The following is a 16,006-nucleotide window of genomic DNA, read 5'->3' as shown; positions in this document are numbered from 1 at the left end:
TTTTTTTTTTAATAAAATTTTGCTGTGCTTTAGGCAAAAGTTTACACAGCAAATTAGGTTCCCCTTTAACAATTTTTATACAAATTGTTCAGTGCCATTGGTTACAATTTTTATAAATATGTCAGCATTCTTATATTTCCATTCTATTCTGTTTCCATTGATCTAGGTTCCCTTCCCCATCTTGCCTTCTCGTCTTCATACATGCTTTTATAAAATATCCTAAACAAAAGTTTAGGACTGTCTGTACTCTGTTCATTAATTTAACAAATCTTTCTTCATTAAAATTTATTTTAAAAAGTGTTAGGTTTCATTAATTGCCCTACCTATATGCCCCCTCTCTGGGAACTAACACACTCCCTTTGTCACGCAAAAGGGCTAATTTCAATGGCAGCCGTATTCTTACCGAGAGATTCCAACACTCCACCCTCCCAAATACAGAGACTGAGTGGCCCAAAGTCAGACACCTGACCCAAGCAAAAACAATTCATTACTGGCTGACCAGATTTTCTCTTGAAAACTTAAAACTAAGAGAAAGAGATACTGTCGTCAAGGGGTAGTGGGCCTTGAGGCCGAAAAGTCAAACAGTAGAGGCCAGAGTCAATAATATGGCAAGCCAAAGACATGTATCAGAAAGTGGAAGAGTGGAGTTTGGAAGAGACACCCAGAGAAGCAGAAATGCGAGATAAAGCAAATCTACTTGTTGACTTCTAACTTAGTACTTCCCTTGAAGCCTGGTAATATTTCTTCCTTCTCATGGATGCCTATGAGATCGTCTCTTGTATTCTTAAAATAATCTCTTTTTTTTTTTATTAACTTTTATTGAGCTTCAAGTGAACGTTTACAAATCAAGTCAGACTGTCACATATAAGTTTACATACATCTTACTCCATACTACAATCTCTCTTTTTATTTGTGCTTTTTAAAACTGATCTCTGTTCATTTCAACCAAAAAGCCTTGACTAAAAGATAAACTTCATTTTATCCCTTGTCTCATTTTACCATTTTTATTTGTTACAACTGAATTAGTAAGGTTTTGCTAAATTCTATGCTAAACATGAAGTGACAGAAACCGTCTAGCTCCTTGCTACGCAAAAGTGTGTTCTATTGTGCTGTAAACTTTCACCTAAAGCACAATAAGATTATTAAAACAAAAAAAGTGTGTTCTATAAACTAGATGAATCAAGATCATCATGAAGCATGTCAGAAATTCAGAGAAGTTAAAAAGGTGGGCTGGGGCAAGTTAATTTTATAACTTTTAACTGGTTACTCCTTTCTTTTTAGGATGTGTGAATATGATTATGAAGAGACCTCATGATATGCATTGAAAATGTCATGGACATTTAGGCATTTGTTATATATGATTCTGCAGACACATTTTCTGAATGTAAGACATGAATTAGGCTGGGCCAATCAGGTTATTCTTATCCTTTGAGAACTGTGATTGGTTTAGGGATGAGAATTTGATCTGAGCCAGTCTAATCAGAGTGAATATCAAGACTTTTATTGACAATGCTAGGACAAAGATTCTAGAAATTAAGAAAGAAGCATGTAGCTTATTTTGAACCTTCAAGAGAAACCAACCTGATAAAGCTAACATCAAATAAGCAAATAAACATATCATGAAAATCTGACCCTTGATGACATCACCGAGGCACTGGTTACAGCCTGAGACATTAAATTCTACTTCCTCTCTTGACTTCTTAGTTACATGAACCAATAAACTCCTTTCAGCAAGGGTTTCAATTGAGTTTTCTATTGATTATAAGCAAAAGAATCCAGGTACATTTTACAGTGAAACCTGTGAGAGCTGAGACTGCCTTGTTTTTCTAGGTGTCACAAGTTTTCTGTCTTTGACAAGGTGCAGTCTTCTCACAACTTCTCCATTGCTGTTAGTGGAAAATATTTGAATTTTCCTTCTTTGGTAGGTTCCTGCCTTACAGAGGTTCTGGCTTTTGCAGGTTTTAATATATGTAAGTTGAGACTGGCATCAAGAAAGCATATTAATTCCTTAGTTGGTGTCCAGTTGCCAATTTTAATCTTAAATTCCAGTTATCAGTAATCAGAGCTTCCTTCCTCTAAGCCAGTACCTTGTTCATAGCACATGCTCAATGAGTATTTGTTGAATCAAATTAGCAAAGCAAGATCTAAGACTGATTTATCATCAAAGTTTGAACAATATTGTCTTCTGAAAGCAGTAAAACCCAACTCCTAGACAGTATTTTCAAATTTTTTACTGCACTCCACAATAAGCAATTTACTTCTAACATCATGATCTGATACATACAAAATCTGTATTACTGAAAAATTATTTTTCAAGAAACAATATTTACGTTTTAATGCATGCAAAGCACTGATATTTTCTCTTTCTTTTTTTTAATGCTTATCATTGCCTACCAAATTGATTTCACACCCTCACGTGGGTATTGACCTACATATTGAAAAATACAGTCACAGAAGTTCTCTTAAATCAAAATGGGGAAATGCTGTGACTTGCTAGGAAGTAGATCCAAAAAAAACCAAACCCAGTGCCATCGAGTCGATTCCGACTCATAGCGACCCTGTAGGGCACAGTAGAACAGCCCCACAGAGTTTCCAAGGAGCGCCTGGCGGATTCAAACTGCTGACCCTTTGATCAGCAGCCGTAGCACTTAACCACTACGCCACCAGGGTTTTCAGGAAGTAGGTCAGCCAGGGCAAACAGCACAACCGAAACCCGCTGCCGTCAAGTCGACTCGGACTCATAGAACCCCTACAGGACAGAGTAGAACTGCCCCATGGGGTTTCAAAGGCTGTATGCTTTACAGAAGTAAACTGCCACATCTTTCTCCCTCGGAGCGGCGAGTAGATTCAAACCTTTCTGGTTAGCAGCCAAGAGCCTAACCACTTTGCAACCATAGCTCCTTCCAGGAGAAGGTCCAAAAACAAGCAAACAAACAAAAACCAGTGCCGTCAAGTCGATTCCGACTCATAGCGACCCTACAGGACAGCGCAGAACTGCCCCATGGAGTTTCCAAAGAGCGCCTGGTGGATTCGAACTGCTGACCCTTTGGTTCCCCAGGGTTTCCAGGAAAAGGTCCAGGCACCCTCAAATACAGATTAGGCCAAGAGACTGTTAACTGGCTCTACCTCTTTGCCTATCTCTCACCCCGCCTCATAATGAATTACTAGATTTTCACTACGACTGTGTTGCTCACAAGTCTTCTAAGCGGTCCCCAGTCTATAAGGCTCAGATTTTAGAGAACAGAGTCATAGCAAGGAGTCCACTAAATGCACCAAGCACAGCATGTAGAATATAGAATATTTCAAACACACACAACAACTAAATAGTTGTGTAAATAAAAGGTATACAGACATGTCAGTTAATAAAATGCAAATCTTCTTGAAGTGTCATGAAATTTACAAGAACTTATTCTGTATTTCTCAACCAAGGATTACTAAAATTCTTTTCTTCAAAACCTTTCCTTTTTTTGAATACCAAGCTATGAACTGCAATTACAAAAACTGTTTTTCATAACCTGGAAAATCAGTTGCTAAGTAGTTATTAAGAGCTATGGGGACACAGTGGTTTAGAGCTCGGCTGCGATCTGAAAGGCTGGCAGTTCAAACTCGCCTTCCGCTCCAGGGGAGAAAGGTGTGGTGACCTGCTTCTGCAAACATTACATAAAAAAAAAAATTGGAAATCCTATGAGGGGTCAACTCTGTACTACAGAGGGTGGCTATGAGTCAAAATGGACTTCATGGCAACAGGTTTAGTCTTTCTGGTTTTAAGTAGTTACTAATACTATCACATCAACAGCTTTCTGACTCCTGCAAGTGGCTCAAATCCTATCACGCAATGGGTCAACAAAATCTTTCGTATATAAAGAGAATTCCTAACATTAATTAGAGATACACACATACAAACAGAAAGGAGAGAAAAAGAAAAAACTGGGATTTTTAATTAATAAACAAGAAGGATCAGACCTTCTTTTGTAAAGCATTTAACACCCTCTAAAAAAAAATTTTTATTATTATTATTTTTTTAATAATCTGACACCATTCCAAACATGGCTAACCTTATCTCCTACAACCACCCAACAGAAACTCTTCACTCTAGACAAGATAATCTCTTTACCGACACACTTAAAAGGTTCTCACTAACCTTCAAACCCACTCTCTTTCCCCTGTCCGGAATCTCCTTCCTTCCTCTCTACTTATCCAAACCCTACTTCTCCATGAAGGCATCCAGTTCACATCCTTCCCATTTTCTACAGAAGTATAGTTTGCCGGAGACATTTTGACAGCATCATAAAAAGAATTACCACGTTGAATGTGTTGTTCTAATGATAAAATAAGATAAACAATTATAAAAGCATTTTAGAAAGCTTCAAAATTTTACGTTCTGTACAGCTTTAGGTAAAAAACAGTAACAAAAAAACTTATCTCAAACCAAGTGACAATCTTCATGGACGCCCTAGGTGGAAAACACTTTTTTAAGATCTCCAGACCTCGAATTCTTGTCAGTCTCAGTAGCAGCATCTTCAAAATATTATTTCTTTAACTTAGAGTGGATTTACTCTTTGACAACAATTCATTTCTAGGCTTTTGAAGTATTTGCCTCTATTGCCTATACACCAAAATAACCAAACCCGATGCCATCAAGTCCATTCCGACTCATAGCAACCCTATAGGACAAAGTAGTACAGCAATGCCCCATACGGTTTCCAAGCAGCGCGTGGTGGATTCGAACTGCTGACCTTTTGGTTAGCAGCCGTAGCTCTTAACCACTATGCTACTAGGGTTTCCCTATTTTCTATAAGTTGGGAAAATCCCCGAATATATAAAACTTAAAGAGCCAAATTAGACTGCTCAAGACACTTTAAAAACTTTGGTCACTTAAACGCATTTAAAAAGCTTAATAATTTCAACTGCTGAAAAGAAATGAACACGAATCCATGCCAAGATGGAATCAAAATATTTAGTTTCTAGGTGTACTTTTTCTTAAAACAATAAAGCCCTAAGGAATGCCAGGATGGTGTACTGGAAAACAGCTTTAGAATAAGACCTTAGCTATAATAATAATTGCTAACATTTACTTAGCCTCCGATTAAAATAAGCCAAGCATTAGACTAAATCTTTTACATAAATTATTTTGTTTAACCCATCCACCCACCTATTAAGTAAATACTATTATTACTAATGTCAGTTCAAAGTTCAGACACTGAGCTTTTGAAAGTAAGTCCAAGATCACAAGTTAAGTAGTAGGGCCCGGACTCACACGCAGTTGTTCCTGCCACCAAAGACCCCGCTCTTTGCTACTTTACTATCAACTTCACAACCTCTCTGGGCGTCAACAAACTACTGTCATTCCTTCTTTCAAATAAACTCAATCTAACAAGCATTTACGAACCTTATAATGGGTAGCAGCCGGCCTCTTCTCTCCCCACAAACCCCCGGGACAGTCTAAGGACCTTTCCGCTCCGGGGCCCCACCTGGAACACTGGTGCCGCTGGGACAGCCCCAGTTCTGGTTCCCCGGTCCACTCACCTTTCAAGTGGTCTCCGCTGCTCGGCGCCGCAGGAGCCCTAGTTCGCGCTGCCTGGTCCCCTACTGGGGTCGTGGGGAGTGCCTCCGTCTGCGACCGTTCCGCGATGCTGCCTTTCGCCATGGCTGCTGCCGGGAAGGGGGAGGAAACGGAGTGATGCCGCAGCCCCTCAACAACTCCGCCGCAGGCTCTTTACAACACACAACCGCGACAGCCTAAGCCACTTCCGGCGCGACCTCTTCACCTGAGACGACCTCAGCCCCACGAACACTGGGCCGTTCCCCGGAGATCCGCAGCGCCCACTCGGCCTAGGCTCCGCCCCGCGCCGCCCCCGAGCCTCGCGCGCTCGCGCCGATCCAGTAATCGCAAGACAAGTCAAGGTCCCGGCCCGCCCATCCATAGCCCCACCCCCTCCACCCGCAGGAGGCATGCGCAGTCGCGGTTTCGAAGTCATGGGGCTGCGGCTGGCGGACACAGGTTCTTAATGCGCAGGTTTAACTATCCGGAAGTACGATCTCAGAGACTTAAATCTTTTGTCCGGGCCACCGGAAGTGCCTGCGAGTGATTAGTTGGCGTTTTGCGATTGACGTTATTTCTGTCCGCTTTCTTATACACCAATTCCACCTACAGTTGTTTTAAGACTGGAGGGGCTAGGAAATGCTTGGTTTGAAGATGATGGAAGAGGTAAAGCCTGAGCCAGATGTACCTGAATTTCAGAACACTAAGTATCGGGGAGGGGCTATAACCTTTGAATGTAACTCACAGTGGAAGAAATGAGACTAAAATCCGGGTTTTCTTAATTCAATGTAAATGCTTTCCCTTGTCATCATCCTGCCGCTCCTAACTAATTAACCCAGGTCAGCTCATTACAGTTACCTTTTCTTTGTGCTGAGCCCATATGTGCCTTTTTGACAGTTACATTTCCCATTCCTACCTTTCAGAGCAGCGTTCAAATTGCTCTCTCTGGTGAGTGTATTGGCAATCCGTTTTGAAAGTAACTTGTGAGCAACACTTTAAATTATCCTGGAATCTAGATTTCTGGGTTCCATGGAGGTAGGATGACCCATCCAGGCCATTGCCTGGAGATGTTATTTTAAACCTTTAGCCATGAGAAAACTGGTTTCTAAGAGACTTTTAAGTCACACAATGGTCTAGATAAATTAGTAGAGACCATTTTGACCTAAGCATTGTGCTCTTTTGAAGAACTGTATTTGTATTCAGTTTCGAGAAACTCCGAGGTTGGACTTGAACTGAAAAACCTGAACCTGTTGTGTTCGGGTCCATTCCAACTTGTAGGGAACCTATAGGACGGGGTAGTACTTCCCCATAGGGTTCCCAAGGAATGGCTGGGGGATTAGAACTGCCGACCTTTATGGTTAGCAGCCTAGCTCTTAACCACTGCACCACCAGGGCTCCAAAGGCTGTACTTCAGGGTGAATTGTTATATAAACACTTCTGTGCGTGTTTCCATGGCAGTGTCGATGAGATCGGGTATAAGGATTTTTGGAGATTTTTTTTCTTCTTGTGAACATTTTTTATTCACTAGTTGAAATGTTCGAATCGACGGCACTGGGTGCTGGGTAGTTAAAATGTTACCCAAATTTACAAATTGTGTATTAGATAAGCTTCAATTTCTGTCACTGGCTTAATATGCTTTTGTTTTAACACTTAGCGATGTGTGTAAAAGTATCCCGATTGTTCCTATCTAGTAATTTCATTTCTAGGAAACTATTCCAAGGAAATAAATATATACAAGGAGTTGTTCCTAACAGTATTATTTGTTAATAAAATGGTGAAAGTGTGAAAGCAATCTAAAACTCCAACAATTAGGAAAAATTGTTATGTAAATTATGGTAGATCCATTTGTGTGGGCGTTCCAAAAGTGAGGTGCTTGACTCATTTGAGAATGATCACCCCAGGTCTGAGCCCACTCTGTTTTGCTTATTTCCCCTGCAACCATCAGACCCTTAGACAGACTTAAGTACATAACAAAAGAAACATTATTCTCTGTGATTAAACTAAAGATATGGAAAGAATGACCCTAAGGAAGGGTCTTGGCACAAGACAATTATCAATAATGACCTCAGCAGCCCTCAGGAAATGTTCTGAGATAAATTGCTTCATGACCACCTTGTAAATCACCCACTTAAAACCCAAAAGAAACCTGTTACTATCAAGTTGATTCTGACTCCTAGTGACCCTATAGGACAGAGTAGAACTGCCCCCATAGGGTTTCCAAAGAGTGGCTGGTGGTTTTAAACTGCCGACCTTTGGTTAGCAGCCCTAGCTCTTACCACTGCACGAGGAGGGCTCTAAAACCCCCATGGTTTCCTAAACTAACCAATCCAAATAGCCCACGTTTGGTTTTCCAACCAATCACTGTAAACGACCCCCTTCTAGGTGTGCCACTTCCTGCTTCCCTCATCTTGCAACTTCCAATCAGAATGTTGTACCTTAAGTCCTTGACTTTACCTCAGAAAATAATGCATCGGTAACTCCACCACTTTGGAGTGTTTGGTTTCACTTTCTGAGATCAGATATGTTCTTGGTTCAAACTGTTTTGAACTTTCAATGAATCGCTTTGTTTTTAACAGAGTAAGCAATCTTACTCATTGACATATTCAATGGAACTGTTTTATGTACGCATCCTTTGCCTATTTCTATTAAGGCCTGCATTGACCACTCTTAAGACGTAGCTTTTTATTCTGCAGCGTCCTGCTTATTTCCTTCATAAAGTTTTTATTAAAAGCAGTAGTTATTTGGATGATTTGCTTTCTTGTTTATTGTCTGTCTCCACCTCTAGAATGTAAGCTTTAATAAGGCCCCAGGGACCTAGTCATTTTGTTAACCATATGTATCCCTAGCAGCTGACACAATGCCAACATCTAAGTGAGTATTAAGTAAATATGTTGAATAAATTTTCAACCACAGTAAATTATATTTATGAAGAACTAAATGTGGGCAATCTTTGTGCAAAAATAAATTCCAAGAGGTACCTATCAAGCAAAAATGTTTTAGAAGAAAAAATACTTCCCTCAATGCCCGCGAACATGGCAGCGGCTGTGATTGCGGCACCGGGCAGAGCTCTGCGATGGGCGGGCACTGAGCAGCTGCTGTGAGGAGGATCCCAGGAGCTATTCTGGCTGCAAATTGGAGCAGGCACCCCTAGCCTGGAATGCAACTTAAGCCTCTCTCACAATTGGGGCACAGTCATCATAAAGCACTGGCGGAAGGTGCCACTGGCCAGGGTAGACAGGAAGTCACACCTGCACTGGCAACACCACATCAACAGTCTGGTGGAGGACACAAAACACTTGCCCCAAAACAACCTGAAGCCAACCCTCACAGTCTGTGGAGGAACTTGGAGTCCGGAGTGATCTGGTCTCAGTAAAGAAATCTGTGGGCGGTAATCAGCTCCTTCCTCAGGGACTGGCTGTGTATGCATCCGTGAAAACAAGAAGCTGTTTGAAGAGGAGAACTTGCTGAGACAAGAAGGAAAATTAGAGAAGATCCAGACAAAGGCAGGTGTGGTGACAGTGAAATTTCTGAGAAGCTGTCACCTGGAAGGGAGGATGAAGAACAATGTCAAATAGGAGCTAAACCCTGAAATAGTTGCCCACCACTTCTTCAAGAACCTTGATGTTATGGTAGCTCCCCATACGATAAAGTGACCAGAAGAGCCCATCACACAGTGGGGCGAGCACTGGTTTGAGGTGACGGTAAATAGGCTTGACATTGTGAGGGTGCCTATGGCTGTGCCGAACTTTGAGAAGCCCAAGACCAAAAGATGTAAGTACTGGTCAGTTCAGCAGGCTGCTGAGGAAATGGCCTCCAAAAGCTCCCAGAGACTCTGACCTACCCTCCCTCCAAGGCAGCCAGATGCCTTCAAGACTCAGATACTCTGGAAAGCAGAATCAGAGGAGCAGTGGAACAAAGATAGGCCAGCACCCTGATCTTGCTCCCAGCTCTGACCAAATGTGAATTTTAGCGCACATATGGGGACATCAGGCTAAACTGCACATATATGTTGAATTCTCTGTATTTGCCATCTCCATCTAGTGCTGTCTTCACATTCTTTTTTATTGTGGCAGTCCTCAAGAAATAACAAGCTGTAAGTTTGATAAGCTGGACATTAATAAACTGAAGCAGTTCAGAGCCCATCTAGCCTTTTCCTCCATTTGAGCTCATTAAAACAGAGTTAGCCATTGTCTCTAGTGCTTGGCTCATTCTCATCACCCAAACCAAACACTTGTTTCTCATACAGAAATAAAGAAGTTGTGTTCTTTGGAAAAACGAAAAAAGGTAGAGAAGGTCCTCTTTAGCAAGGCACAAAACTAATGAGAAAACTAAGAACAACTCAGCAGAAGAAGAAATTGAAATAGCCAATAAATTAAGAAATGATGAATTTCATTTATAGTTAAATGTAAATTAATGCAAAAATGAAATATTTTTCATCTATTAACAAGAAATAAAAAAGCTGACAATATCATAGTATAGGCAAGAGTGCAGAAAAGGGCATTGTGCAAACTTTCAGCTAAACTTAAGCTATAACTTAAGAACTGACTTTTGGGTCAAATTGTGACTGCTTCTTACTGGTTGTGAAAACCTTGAGCCAATTAAAAAACTTTCCAGTGCCTTATTCTCTCTCCACAAAATAGGAGTAATAATAGAACCTACTTCATAGGGTAGTTTAAAAAAGTTAACACACATAAGGATTAAAAGAGTTACTATGCATAAGAGATTTCTTAACAATGTTCGTAACAGCATTATGTATAATAAAATGGTGACAACTAAAAATCGTAGTTGTTAGGTGTTGTTGAGTCATAGCAACCACAAGTAGAACAAAACCCATAGCGACCCCATGTATAACAGAACGAAATGTTGCCTGTGTCATCTCACAATCATTGCTATGCTATGTTTAAGCCCACTGTGCAGCCACTGTGTCAGTCCATCTTGTTGACAGCCTTCCTCTTTTTCGCTGACCCTCTACCAAGCATGATGTCTTTCTCCAGGAATTGGTCCCTCCTAAAAATATGTCCGAAGTATGTGAGATGAAGTCTTGTCATCCTCGCTTCTAAGGAGCATTCTGGCTGTACTTCTTCCTTGTTCTTCTGGTAGTCCATGCTATCTTCAGTATTCTTTGCCAGCACCATAATTCAAATGCATCAATTCTTCAGTCTTCCTTAACTGTTAATCCTAGGTAATGATTAATAAATGTGACTGAAACGTCCTTCAATAGGACACTTCTTATAGATCTGTCTCCCAGAGAAATACTGAAGTGTGTGTACAAAAATTGTTTGTACATAGCAAAAACTGGAAATAAGTTAAATGTCTATCAATAGGGAAATGTTTAAATAAACTGATAATCTACATAATGATATATTTCACAATGTTAAAAATAAAATAGCTGTCATGTAAATATCTTCAAGATTTACCATTAAGTGCAAAAGGTAAGTTGTAGAACAATAAACATTATGATATCGGTTATGTTAAAAATATTTTTTGTTTATGTGTGCATGTATAAATATTTAAATCCATAGAAAAAGGGCAAGCAATATGCTCATTAAACTGATAACTGGTTAGCTCAAGAAAGGAGATGAGATTATAGAGCAGGATGATGGAAGGATTTACTTTGTATATTTGCATATTTATTCAGTGAAAATATATCCATGCTTACTGGTGTGGCGCAAAAGATTAAGCACTCAACTCTTAGGTTAGTGGTTTCAACCCACCCAGATGCACCTTGGAGACAGGCTTGGCAATTTGCTTCTGAAGACACTAGGGAGCAGTTATATTTTGCGTACACGGGGTCACCATGAGTCAGAATTGATGGCAACAAACAACATGGGTGTAATTAAAACAAATTCAATAATACAGAATTTTACAGTTACAACTATTAAAAAAAAGCCAAAAATAAAACTTGTCAATGGAAACAAATTCTGGAACTATTGGAGTTGAGACTTTGGGGAATTTAAACTATTATTTACTTTCTACTTCTGAACATTTTCCAACTTTACCGGAAAGAACAACATTGTTGCAAGATTGAGCCTTTCTTTTACAATGAAAAATAATCTACAAAAAAAAAAAAACTGCAGATTAATGGAACTTCATATAAAATGCATTTAAGATCCTACATTATCTCTTTATTCAGTCATTATCTTGTTACTCATTCAATCAATCAAATACTGGATAAGGAATATTGGTAATACAATACAGGAAAATACAGTATAGAACCCTGACCTCAATCTTCAGTCTAGACCAGGTGCTTAATGCAATACAGTGTGGTAACAGAGATTGAGAGGTGCATAGATTACAACAGCAGAAGAGAGGGGTATCTAAATTAGAATGGGGCCATAATTAAGACCTCCTTGAAGCATGATTCTTAAACTCAGTTTTAAAAGATGAGTAGGAATTAACACTGGAAAGGGATTAAAATCAGCTTTTGCAAAGGGTTGAATTTACTGCTTCTCTTTAAAAAGAGTTACAAAGAGTAAGATAATGGAGAGAAATGAGTAGACAAGGGCCTTATCACAAAGTGCTAAGAAGTTTAATCCTCAAAGATACCTGGAGCCATTGAAGAACTTTTAACTGAGGAAGGGCATATTAAGATTTGCTTTTATAAAGCTTATTTTTGATTGCCCTGTGGCAGAAAATTAGAGGAGTGCCACGATAGCAGACTAGCAGCAGGAAGAGAAGTTAGGAAATTATAATGATGCTGGCTTAACCCAGGGTAATGAACTGGAAACAGAGAAGGCAACAGATACAAGAAAAATTATTTTTTAACTTTCATTATTATACGAGTAAATACTCATTCCAGAAAAATTATCAGACAGAAAAACATTAAAATAGTATCTAATATAACTCATTCATAGATAACCATGATATTTGAGATTTATCCTAGAATATTAGGAATGTTAAGGAGGTAGAATCTAGAGTACCTGATGGTGTTGTTAGCTGCTGTTGAATCAGCCTGAGTCATAGCCACTCCATGCACAACAGAACTAAATGCTGCCCAGTCCTGCACCATCCCCATGATTGGTTGCAGATTGGACGGACTATTGTGATCCATAGGGATTTCATTGGCTGGCTTTTTGAAGTAGATTAACAGGCCTTTCTTCCTAGTCCATCTTAGTCTGGAGGCTCCACTGAAATCACAAAAGCCTCCGCTAACAGAAGGGTGTGGCTGTGCATGAGGTTCATTGTTCAGGAATCAAACCAGGCCTCCCTTATGGAAAGTGAGAATTCTACCCCTGAACCACCAATGCCTCCCTCTAGACGACTTAGTGTCCTAGTAAAACAGAGATATTTGGTGACAGGGAAGGGACTAGGTGTCTGGAGAATTTCTAGCTTAGGCAGTAGAGGGGAATATCTGTGTATTTGACTAAAATACTATGGGAAATGGATTTGAATTAGAGGAAAGGATGCTGAATCTTGTTTTGAATATTCTTTATCTACACTTCATCACATCCTGACCTCTACCACCTTTTCTCAGCTGAAACTATTCTTATGGTCACCAGTGAGCTCCTTTTTATCTAATATAGCAGTTTTTAGTGATTTGCTACCTCTCTGCATTGCTTTAATACATTAACTGCTCCCTCCATCATGGTTTCCATGACAATTCTCTGACTACAGATTTATCATAGCCAAAAAGAATACAAAGAGATTCATAGGACAAAGTCCCGACATGAACCTTCCCATATTCCTCCTGTCTTAGTTATCTAGTGCTGCTAGAACAGAAATACCACAAGTGGATGGCTTTAACAAAGAAATTTATTGTCTCACAATCTAGGAGGCTAAAAGTCCAAATTCAGGGTGCCTGCTCTAGGAAAAGTCTTTCTCTGTCGGTTCTGGGAGAAGATCCTTATCATCAATCTTCCTCAGTCGAGGAGCTTCTCATTGCAGGGACCCTGGATCCAAAGGACACGCTATTCTCCTGGCTTTTGTTTCTTGGTGATATGAGGCCCCCCTGTCTTTCTGCTTACATCTTTCTTTTATATCTCATAAGAGATTGACCTAAAACACAATCTAATCTTGTGGATTGAATCCTGCCTCATTAAACAACTGCCTTTAATCCTGCATCATTAATATTAGGGTTTATAATATATAGGAAAATCATACCAGATGACAGAATGGTGGACAATCACACAATACTGGGAACTATGGCCTAGCCAAGTTGCCACCCATTTTGGGGGGACACAATTCCATAATATTTCATCCTTTGACCCCCCAAAATTCATATCCTTGCTACATGTAAAACACACCCTGTAATGTCATAGCAAAAGTCTTCATTCAACTCCAAGTCCAAAATCCAAAAATTCCTTTTCATCTGTGAAATCTAGAATACAGGTCATCTGCTTTCAAAGTACAATGGAGGAACAGGCACAAGGTAGACATTTCCATTACAAATGGGAGAAACTGGAAGGAAAGAAGGGATAATTGGCATCAAGCAAGTCAGCAGGACACATTACATTAGCCCTCAAGGCTCGAAAATAATCCTCTGTTCTCTGAGAACATTTAGACAATGGCCCTGCCCTCCACACTCTAGGTATTGGTCATACTCTTCAGATTCTGAGTGGAGGCCCCTCGGCTGTGGGCTTTAGCTCTGCCTTCCAGGCCCACTGGAAGGGCAACTCTGCTCCTTTGGCTTTGGGCAGCTCCATTCTCCAAGTCCATCTGAGTGGCCACTCCACCATTTGTGACAGAGGCAGCTCTACTCCTTTTGTTTCTTGTGTCTTCATTTTCTCCTTCCTGGTTCCTTGACTTCTTGGACCCTTGGGCCTTGCTGCCAGTGTGTGCCCAGCTTGGGCAAGTGTTCTAAAGCTTTGTAGCTCTATCAGTAAGTGTCTGCAGGCACCCCACTATCCAAGTAAACTTTGGCTGGAAGGCACTCAGTTCTCTTGATCCTTGAGTCAGCAAGCCTACCTCCACCAATAAGTGCTTGGACCCCCACTCGGCCCGGAAGTCTGCTGCGCAAAAGCGCTCAGCTCCCTCTGTGGTTTGGCTCCAGCGCTATCTTATGCTGATCTCCTAGTTCTGCTGCTGCAGTTTCCTGGCTGCTGCCATTTCTTTGCTGCTGCTTCTCACCATCTGCACTGTCTCCAATGTAATAGCTCTCCTCACTTGCTTCTGATTCCTCACCAGAATTATATGGTCACCAGTGGCATCCATAATTCCACCAACAGTCTCTTCAAGGCAATCTAAGCTTTTTACTATTAGGCACTTTAAAACTCAGCCTCTATCCATTCACAGTTTCAAAACAGCTTCTACGTTTTAGGTATCTGTCAGAGCAGCACTCTACTCAGTACCAAATTGTGTCTTAGTTATCTAGTGCTGCTATAACAAAAGTACTATAAGTGGATGGCTTTAACAAGGAGAAATTTATTCTCTCATAATCTAGGATGCTAGAAGTCCAAATTCAGGGTGCCAGCTCCAGGGGGAGGCTTTCTCTGTCAGTTCTGGGGGAAGGCCCTTGTCATTAATCTTCCCCAGTCAAGGAGCTTCTCAGTGCAGGGACTCTGGGTCCAAAGGACATGCTATTCTCCCAGCTCTTTTCTGTTGGTGGTGTAAGATCCCCCGTCTCTCTGCTTACTACTCTTTTACATCTCCTAAGATTGACTTAAGATACAACCTAATCTTGTAGATCGAGTCCTGCCTCATTAATATAACTGCCTCTAATCCTGCCTCATTAACATCATAGAGGTAAGATTTACAACACATAGGAAAATCATGTCAGATGACAAAATGGTAGACAATCACACAGTACTGGGAATTATGGCCTAGCCAAGGTGACACACATTTTTGGGGGACACAATTCAATTCATAACACCTCCCAAGAGCAGCTATTCTCACCAACTAGGAAGCTCTCCAAGCCTTGGTGTTCAAAGCTATTATGGGCCCGTCCTGCATAATAGACTAAATAATGCTCCCTGAGGCTAACTGAAGGAGCCCTGGTGGCTCAGTGGTTAAGTGCTTGGCTGCTAATCAAAAGGTTGGTAGTTTGAACCTACCAGCTGCTCCATGGGACAAAGATGCAACAGTCTTGTTTCCAGAAAGATTACAGCCTTGGAAACCTTACAGAACAGTTCTACTCTGTCGTATAAGGTAGCTATGAGTCAGAATTGACTCAATGGCCATAGGTTTGATTTTGGTTAGTTTGAGGCCAGTTGATATTGGCCTACCAGGTGAGTCTTTTCTGGTCTAGCCAGCACTCACTTGCTAGCACAAATTCTCAGGTGTGGCCTAGAAGTCCCAGGCACCCCAATTATTCCAAGGATTATTTCTCTAGAGCCAAGGACAAAAGCCACTTTCACCTAAGGTAAAACTAGATCCTCTACCCCACAGAATCCCAGGAGAAAAGAGAGAAAGGGACAGAAAGACTATCCCTTATTAAAAAATGTTCCAAATTTAACAAAAAAAAACATTAATTTACACATCCAAACATTGATTTACACATCAGTGAACTCCAAGCGGGAAAAACTCAAA

The 16,006-nt window shown here is 40.6% G+C and overlaps 1 protein-coding gene and 1 pseudogene across 1 annotated transcript in view; one reads left to right on the top strand and one right to left on the bottom strand.

Moving 5' to 3' along the window:
* TMEM41B (transmembrane protein 41B) overlaps positions 1-5,799 on the bottom strand; it is a 31,175-nt gene extending 25,376 nt beyond the window's left edge. Inside the window, exon 1 of the mRNA XM_003412010.4 lies at positions 5,527-5,799. Coding sequence (XP_003412058.1) covers positions 5,527-5,647 — 121 coding nt within the window. The 5' untranslated portion in view covers positions 5,648-5,799. The remainder of the gene's footprint in view (positions 1-5,526) is intronic.
* Positions 5,800-5,820: 21 nt separating this feature from the next.
* Positions 5,821-14,446, top strand: LOC111751231 (large ribosomal subunit protein bL9m-like; annotated as a pseudogene).
* The last annotated feature ends 1,560 nt before the right edge of the window (positions 14,447-16,006 follow it).

Source organism: Loxodonta africana, chromosome 7 (genome assembly GCF_030014295.1).
Source record: "Loxodonta africana isolate mLoxAfr1 chromosome 7, mLoxAfr1.hap2, whole genome shotgun sequence".
NCBI lineage: Eukaryota > Metazoa > Chordata > Mammalia > Proboscidea > Elephantidae > Loxodonta > Loxodonta africana.
Note: the sequence above shows the minus strand (reverse complement) of the source record. Positions and strands in the feature narration are given on the sequence as shown.